This window comes from Otolemur garnettii, unplaced genomic scaffold, assembly GCF_000181295.1.
Source record: "Otolemur garnettii isolate 467f Iridium unplaced genomic scaffold, OtoGar3 scaffold00012, whole genome shotgun sequence".
NCBI lineage: Eukaryota > Metazoa > Chordata > Mammalia > Primates > Galagidae > Otolemur > Otolemur garnettii.
Window position 1 is genome coordinate 19343230 of NW_003852407.1, and position 8846 is coordinate 19352075.

General features: G+C 45.5%; 1 protein-coding gene and 1 non-coding gene across 6 annotated transcripts in view; one reads left to right on the top strand and one right to left on the bottom strand.

Annotated features, from left to right (window-relative positions):
- Positions 1-4525, bottom strand: part of RNF138 (ring finger protein 138) — a 30277-nt gene extending 25752 nt beyond the window's left edge. For 2 of the 5 annotated variants that reach the window (XM_023510219.1, XM_003784758.3), the window contains exons 1-2: positions 4200-4525; positions 3624-3808 (exon numbers count right to left, since the gene is read on the bottom strand). In XM_023510219.1, the coding sequence (XP_023365987.1) occupies positions 3624-3733 (110 nt within the window). In that variant the 5' untranslated portion in view covers positions 3734-3808; positions 4200-4525. The other 3 variants (XM_023510218.1, XM_023510217.1, XM_023510220.1) reach the window with 3 other exon arrangements.
- A 4022-nt stretch (positions 4526-8547) lies between these two features.
- LOC111723575 lies at positions 8548-8628 on the top strand. The gene has a single exon (XR_002772091.1). It is a non-coding gene; the product is annotated as a small nucleolar RNA MBII-202 (small nucleolar RNA).
- The last annotated feature ends 218 nt before the right edge of the window (positions 8629-8846 follow it).

An 8846-nucleotide genomic window follows, 5' to 3' on the forward strand; every position in this document is an offset into this window, starting at 1 on the left:
AAAAAAAAAAAAAAAAAAGGAAAAATATTAGCTAGTCATGAAGCTAAAGCATCACTTGAGCCCAAGAATTTGAGGTTGCAGTGAGCTACTTATCATGCCACTATAGTCCAACCCGGGTGACAGAGTGATACTTCATCTGTTTAAAAAAAAAAAAGATGCCTCCTTACAAAGGAGCTCACAAATACAGATCTGATTTTCATTTTTAATAGTTTAGTAAGGACTCTATGTAATCTGCATTGCAATGGAGCTTACTTCTAATGCTATACAAGAGTTATTTCCTTGACTGTTCAGAACAGGGAAGAAGAGTGTTCAAAGAACCTTTGAAGACTACAGAGAAAAGCCATCAAAAGAGACAAAAACCTTACACTAGGCTGGTCTACTTTCTTCTGAAACCTTACTTTGAATATCTGTTCAACCTCAGTATTCTTTTTAACTTCAATATTCTAAATTTTTCTTTTTTCTCCCCCCCTCAAAATATCACATCTGACTACTCCAAGGCAACTGACAATGCTAACTCCTTCCTTAACAGTCATTAGCAAATGATTTGGGTCTTTCTCTCAGTTCCTGCTGTCAAATTCTGTCCTGGTTTTCTTCCTATCCTTCTGTTCATTCCTTCTCAAGCTGTATTTTTCTCCATCCAGTAATTAAATATATATTCTGCAACACTACATTCTATCTAGGCCCTCTTCAATCTTTCCATTTATATATCTTTCTTAATGACTATATCCACACCCACAACTTTAGCACCATACATTTCAGAAGATATAAATAAGTATATATATTTAACATACAGTCATCAAATCTTATAAAATGTCCTTAAAATGTGAAGTTTCTTTGCTCCTTTGCTTCTTCACTATCATTATTACCTTAGTTCAGGTTCTAATCATTTCTCTCTAACACATCAATGGATGAGTCTTACCACTATACCAAGCTGGACCCCGTTACAAAAGTAAACTTTCTAAAAATTGAATGTGACCATACTGTTTCACTGCCAAAAATTACTGAATAGGTCTTTATGGTTTTCAGGAAAATGCTCAAATTGGCTTACATGGTAAGTTCCTGGCAATACTGCTAAGCTCTCTATCTCCACTACACTGATTCTCTAGCTCCAGACAAACTGTGAAGTCCAGATACAGAACTATCCTCTGTACTCAACTCTGCACATGATGTAAACCTCATCAGTGTTATTTCCCAACAAATCCACAATACACACTCTGACAGTAGTACATTACCCAGTAACTCGTACTATAGGCTGATTTAGAAACCTGCTCTCAATGCTCACATACTATTTTCTACCTAAATTCTCTTCCGTATCAGTTACACTCATCTACAGGTCTTCTCCTTAGATGAACAGTCTCCAGAGAAAGAGCACTTTGTATTTCCGGTACCAGGAAAACGGAAAGCATTCAACAATTTCTGGTCAAAGAATGAAGAGTGATTAAATGAGAATTTATATTTTGGTAAAGTTATTCTAATGATAATGAACTTGCTCCTTTGACTGGGGTAGTCAGTAGGCAAATCCTTTCCTGTAATTGAAATGTCAATGAAACCTTGTTTTTTTTTTTTTTTTTAATGACACATTGAGTAGTTTTGACCTTGTTTTTATTTTCTAATAGACCCACAGTGACCCAAAGACTTCAGCACCTCAACTCTCTATATCCATGAATAAAAAGTTGATTTTGTAGCTAAACAGGCATAGATCTGTCCTTTGTGGTGTAAGGCAAATGATATAAATAACAATATTACTTTTTAAAAATTCCATTTTTCCACCAATCTCGTTCTAGTCAATCAAGACCCTGTTCCACCATTATTGCCCCTTCCTAATAAAAGGTTTTCCTCCTTCTGCCTGTTTTTTAATTCACTGTTCTCAGCCAGAACTGTCTAAGCACAATTAGCTGATTTCAGAAAGGTCCTAAATTAAAAAAACAATCATCTCCACTCCTTTCCATAACCTTGAGGTCAAGCCAAATTACACTCCTTGATTTAAAAGGTCCCACAGGAAGTGGAGTAGAGCAATCTGCATAAAATTTTGAGAGGCGCTAAAAATCACAGTGAGTTTTATAAGGTCAATGAACCAAAGAGTGAATGAAATGATGCTGTCCAAAAAAGATCTGGCTATGTACACATACAGTTAGCAGCTTCTATAACTTCCTCTCATCTTACCCTTCCATCCTCCCTAATTTCCATCCACTGCCAACCCACACTTCAATGTTTAATACAGGAAAGGCAAAAAGTTATGATAAAAGCCAAAAAGTTTATGTTGTACCCTAAACATCTAAAATTTTTTTCTAACCATCTGCACTTGCTACACCAAATAATAAAAAGCATTTCAGATTGTCAGTCATCTCCCTTAAAGAGCAAAAAACTAACTGACATAATTTCTGTCATGAAGAGCCACATACTCTTGGGTTCACCCAACTAGCACAGAATAGCAACAGACAGTGCAGTTAAGGCTGAGGAACAGAACAATAGTAAGTTATCAAACAAACTGCAGTGATGACATTTGTGAATAGGAAGCCCAAATTCAATCGATCTTTTACAAAATTATAGAGCCCCACCTCAAAATTAAAAAAAAAAGTGGTCAATTCTGTTCAGCTGTTCGCAAGCACACAGACTGTTCAAGCCTGTACGTTGTTTTAGAATAAAAATTTCCAGGCCCTACCTGCCCGAAATTTTTTTGTAAGTTTGGAATGGAGCCTGGGAACTGGGGTGTTTACTTAAAAAGTTCCCCAGGGACTCTGGTCAACATCCAGGTGTGTCAGAAGTTCTATACGCCTTTTCAAGAAGGGTTCCTTCCGAATTCTACTGACAGAATTATCAAAATTCCTAGCAGTCCACAGAATTATCAAAATTCCTACAAACACGTCAAGTCAAACGCACCAGGCGGTCTCACCTATCCCTTTGTGCTCTCCCTCGTCCCTAGAATTTTCAGCCATTCCTCATAACGTAAGCGTTCCTTTACCTCCACCATAGTAACCAAGTAATGAGCAAAAGGGTAAAACAAAGGGGAACTCTCACTTGTATACCCGGAAATCCTGCCAGCGAGGGCAGTTCATCCTGGCCTTGACCATTCCCACCTACGCTGAATATCACACAAACTCTATCAACGCTGGGCTGCGGAGCGGGGCTGAAAGGTGAATGAGGTTAGATTAGGAGCTCGTGGGCGGAAAAGGATGGGCCGAGGTTCTGAAAGCACAAACTTCCAGGCAAGGCAGGTCACCGAGCGCGGCAAGCTGGCCGGTGCGGGCTCCACCGGTCGGTTTTGACACTCGACACCCCAGCCGCCCTCGGGTTGCTAGGAAACAAAAAGGCTCCACGTTCCCTGCAATTCCTCCCGGGCCTGGCAGAGCACAGAGGGGCCTCCGGGGGCCGAAGACGCCACGGGCACCGGCCTGCCCACTGCCCCGGGGACGCGAAGACGAGGGAACCCCGGGGACCAGGAGCTCGGGAGAGGGGCCCGCCGCGCCGGAGGCCCGGGAAGAGGGTGGCCGGGGGCTGTTACGGGCCGGGAACGGGACCCCCGGGGCGGGAGGCGCTCGGGCAGGCCGCAGCCGGGGTCGGCGGCCGCAAACTGGGCCTAAACGACCACCCGGCTCCGCGCGGGGGAGGGGGCGCGTACTCACACGTGCTGACAGGCCGCGGTCCGCACCGGCGTCTTGAGCACCTCCTGACAGACTGGGCAGTAGAAATCATCTTCGGTGTAGGAAGTGGCCGCAGAGAGCTCCTCGGCCATGGTGCGGGGGCGGGGGAAATAGGCGATGGCGGCCGCAGCGGCCGAGGTGACGGTGGCGGCCCGGGTCTCGACTCCCTGCGCGAACCAAAAGGGGGAGGGGAACCGCGTCAGGAAGCGGCTCGTGCCACAAGGGGGGCGGGGTTCCGAGCGGGGCGGGGCTCCAAGCAGGGCGGGGCCCGGACGCGCCGCTGCACGCGCAGGGTGAGGGGCCGCCCCTCCGACAGCCCCTCCCGCGGGGGCAGGACGAGAAAGTGGGGGGCTTGGCCTGAGACTGCGGCCGCTTCAAACACCGCTCCCTTAGCGTCAGATGCCGCCCTTGCGGCGCCCACACCCAACCCCCAGGCTCTGACCTCCCGCCAGGGGCCGCTCCAGTATCGAGCTCCTCCGCTGGGTCCCGGCTTCACCCCAAGCCCTCCTCTCCTCCTGGGGCCTCCCTTTCCAACACTTTTAGGCCCCTTCTCCTCACCCGCTGCCCGACCGCCCAGCCCGCGCAGGCGGCTCCCTTCCCGCTGCTCTTCCCAATTTCTCTCGCCCCTCTTCAGAGCGCCTCAGCTCTTCCAGTCCTCGGCTGGCGTAGACCCTCACTTGGGAGCCCAGGAGCGACGCTCTGGATGGGGTGCTTTCTGTCGTGTGCTGAGAAAGAGGTGGCCCTGCGCCGTCCTAGAGTTTCTTGCCCCGGCGCTGCTGCCTTCTCAGCCGAGGCCCAGGAACAAATACAGGGCGGCGTGCACAGTGCTTATCGGCCCGGAACCGGGCCGGACCCAAGGTTCATGGTGCACCAGGATCCCGCCACCCCCGCCAGCAGCTCCCCTGTGGCATTGCGCTGCCTGCAGCCTGCCCTGCTGGTCACCGAACACCAGAGGGCCCCGGGACACGCGCAGAGGGGTTGGGAGAGGCGGGGATGGGGCGGGGAGAGTGGTCTCCATAGCGACCGGCAGGTGGCGCCTCGGGCAGGTTGTGACATAAACCGCGCGGTGCCCACGTGCACACCTGTTCCTCCCCACCAGGCTCCCTGTACCGGGGACCCGACAGTTCACCACTCTTATCAAATATGTTGGGTTTTTCCAGGATGTTTTTTTCAATATTCCCTAATGTTAAGGATTTCGGTCTTTATTGTGTCCCTGTCAGAAAGGTTTCCTCTTGCCCAGATGCGTTGTGAAACAAGTATTATTTGTTAAGGGGTTTTAGTCCTTTGAAAGGGATTACAACACGTAAATTTCTTTGAGAGAGTTTCAATTTTCTCTTTTAGCACAATGTGACTGGTACTTAAGTAGTCACAGATGCGATCTTCCCCCCACACCTGGGGGAGAGGGAGGAGCTGAGTCTGTGCTTTGATAGCTTTGAAGAAAAATGAGGCAGGAGCATGGACAAAGCATTTCACCAAAGTTATTCACTAATTTAAATGTTTTTGTTTTTCTATGTGGCCTCCAGATACATATAGCTACACAAATGATAAATCTGTGAAATCTCAACAATGCGCAAGGAGCTAAAGAAAATCTGGAACATCATAGAGCATCTTCCATTAGCTTCAGAAGAAAAAACAGTGTCATTACTATACTTTGTTAAAAACTCTCCAGTATGAAGCTGGTTGTGGCATCTCATGCCTGTAATCCTAGCACTCTGGGGGGCCGAGGTGGGTGGATTGCTTGAGCCCAGGAGTTGGAAACCAGACTGAGCTAGAGGGAGACCCAATCTCTTAAAAAAAAAAAAAAAATAGCTGAGCGTTGTGGCTGGCGGTGACCTGTAGTCCCAGCTACTCTAGAGGCTGAGGCAAGAGAATGGCTTGAGCCAAAGAGTTTGAAGCTGCTGCCAGCTATGACACCAGGGCACTCTCCCCAAGGCAACTGAGTGAGACTGCCTCAAAAACAAACAACTCGCCACTGTGGTTTAAATGAATCATAAATAGAAAACATTTAAAGGACTAGTTAATTCATTTCTGCCATTTATTGTCTTTGTTGAGCCTGGTATTAGGTGTTATGCAGAAGTCATGAACTTTGCTTTTCACCAGTTAACACTATGAGAAACCCCACTATGAAAATGAGAGACCCCAAAGAATACTATTTGTCTAAGTATTAAATTTTACATTAACAGTAACTATAATGAGGATAGGAAATGGGATTATTGAAAATATATGGACTTAACATGGAAAACCTTATGGAGGTTTGGGTGGGTCTTTTTTTTTTTTTTTTTTTGAGACAGAGTCTCATTCTGTCACCCTGTGTAGAGTGCTATGGCACCATAGCTCACAGCAACCTCAAACTCCTGGGCTCAAGCTATCTTCCTGCCTCAGCCTCCCAAGTAGCTGGGACTACAGGTGTGTGCCACCAAGTTGAGATGGGGTCTTGTTCTTTCTCAGACTGGTCTCGAACTCCTGACCTTGAGTAATGCTGCCACCTTGGCCTCCCAGAGTGCTAGGATTACAGGTGTGAGCCACTGAGCACAGTATTGACATTCAGCTGGTTTGTACCAGTATATCTCTATTAGTCCTTTCAGCCTTATCCCATTCTGACTTGGCTCCTACTTTCCTAAGTAAAAAAGAAACTATAATGGACACTACCTTGCGGTGAACAAGTATTCATAAACCGCACTTCCAACCCCTACTCTCACAAATCATTATTTGGGGTCAGGTCTCTTCTTTCTTTTTTCCAACCATGTGTCATGTGCTTCAGGAGTCAACATTCATTTCCAGCTCAAGAGTATAAAATAAAATTTAGAGAACGCCATCCATTTGAACTAAGCTATTAGACCCAACAGACCAAACCAAAATGAAGTTACACTAAAATTCTCAGTCACCAAGTCCAAACTAAGTTGGGAGTGAGAGATAAAGCCAGGCCCCCAGACAATGCAGTTTTAGCTGGGGTGATAAGAAGAAAGTAACTCTGAGAAACAACCCATCTGCACTTCTGCTTTCCTCAGCCCTTTTCCATCTATTAATATAAATCTGAACTTCTTTGCCTGGCTCATCAGAACTTGCATTTTATTCCATTTTGTAAAAGGGGGTGTTGCCAGATTTTAGAACCACAAATAAAAGCCAATTAAGAGCTTTTAAATTTGTAGTAATTTTGTCTTTTATTAAGGGGAAAAGCCATGATTAACAGTATCCAGTCTGAATAGCCTCTTTCCTCTTTCCAGTGGTTTAGGCCTGACCATGTGACTAATTATGACCAAAAGGATATGAAGGGAATTGTTTTAAGGAGCTCAGCAAGTGCTTTCCTTTTAGTTTTAGAGACAGAGTCTTACTTTGTCACCCTCAGTAGAGTTCTGTGGTAGAGCTCTTGGGCTCACGTGATTCTCTTGCCTCAGCCTCCCACCTAGCCGGGACTACAGGCACCCACCACAACGCCCGGCTATTTTTTTTGTAACAGTGTGGCATTGGCCAGGGTCAGTTTCGAACCTGCCACCCTCGGTATATGGGGCCAGCACCCTACTCACTGAGCCACAGGCACCACCCACAAATGCTTTTCTTTAATGATCAAAAAAACAAATAACCAGGCACAGTGGAGCATGCCTGTAATCCCAGCTACTCAGGAGGGTGAGGTGGGAGAATTGGGAGGACTGATGGAGCCCAAGAGTTCAAGTCCTATTTGGACAACGTAGCAAAACCTTGTCTCGTGTTTATTTTATTTTATTTTATTTTATATTTTCGTTTGAGGCACAGTCTCATTCTGTAGCCCCAGGTAGAGTTCTGTGTCATCATAGCTCACAGCAACCTGAAACTTGGGTTTGAGCAATCCTCTTGCCTCAGCCTCCCACGCAGCTGGGAGTACAGGTATGCATCACTAAGCTGGGCTAGTTTTTCTATTTTTAGTAGAGATAGGTCTCACTCTTAAACTCCTGAGGTCAAGGAATCCACCTGCCTTGGCTTCCCAGAGTCCTAGATTACTGGTGTGAACCACTGTGCCCAGCCAAGACCTGGTCTCTTGAAAACAAAAAACAAAAGAAACAGATAATTGGTAATAAACAAATCCATACCCACGTCCAGATGTTTTTGTGTCCATATGTGCTACAAGCATCTTAAAACCATGAAAAGAACAAGCTAAAAGATAAACAAATGTACTGAAGATGGCAGAGCTGAAAGACAGAAAGAATATAGGATCTTGATGTAGTTGAGTCATTCAGTTACTCTAATCAACCCTGAAATAGCCCTATTTCCTATCTGTTAAGCAAAATTTTTTTTAAAAAACTTCTGATTTGGGCCTTTCTCAATTGGTTCTATTATTTGTGACTGAAAGTATCTGGCCTAGGCATATGACTATTGACAGTCACATCCATTTCCCCACCTGTTTCTCTGTTCTGCTTGATGTTTTTAGAGCTGACCCTTAAAAATTGTTCCCCAGCTTCCCTTGCCAACTAAATTCTGGCTATGTTCAGCTAATGGGAGGCACGGATCAGAGACTGGAGGAAGGAAGAGAGGAGCCAAGCTCTTTCTCCTGCTCTCTCTGCTTCTGACAGTGGCCCCATTCCCTGGTTTTGGCTTCTGAGAGATTGCCAGTCCTTCTCTGGCCCCACTTTCTCCTGGGCAGGCCCTGCATTTTCTCAGTGGCTTGTGTGTTTTCTCCCTGTCACACTTAGTCTTTCGGCTCTCCCGACATCTTTGCATTCCATACTGAACATCCTTTACTGAACTACCTATTACAACCTCTGCTTATTGGAAGCTTTGCCTTCCTGACTGGACTCTGTCCCGTTTTCCTAGATGAAGCAACACTGGAGAAGGAGAAAGGAGGCAAATGAAAAAGAAATACTGAAAAAAGTGGTTTTTCTTTCCTTAAAGACAACTGAATTCCTTTCCATTGCAAATTTAATTCTCTGTCAAATGATGACATTGTCTGAAATTGCTGAACTACTTTGATGAAAATATATTTGAACTCTTCCCTCTGATCACTGAGCATTTTGACAAAGACTATCCTTACACCTCTACAAACGAGCAAAACTGGAAATTCCAAAGTGAAGCTAAATTAAAGAAAATAAAGCAATTTACCCTTTTTTAGTCCACCCCGGTTTCGGACAATTAAATTTCAACTCCTTCGATGCTGGGTGTGGTGGCTCATGCCTGTAGTCCTAGTACTCTGGGAGGCTGAGCTGGGAAGATCCCTTGAACTCAGCAGTTTGAGAG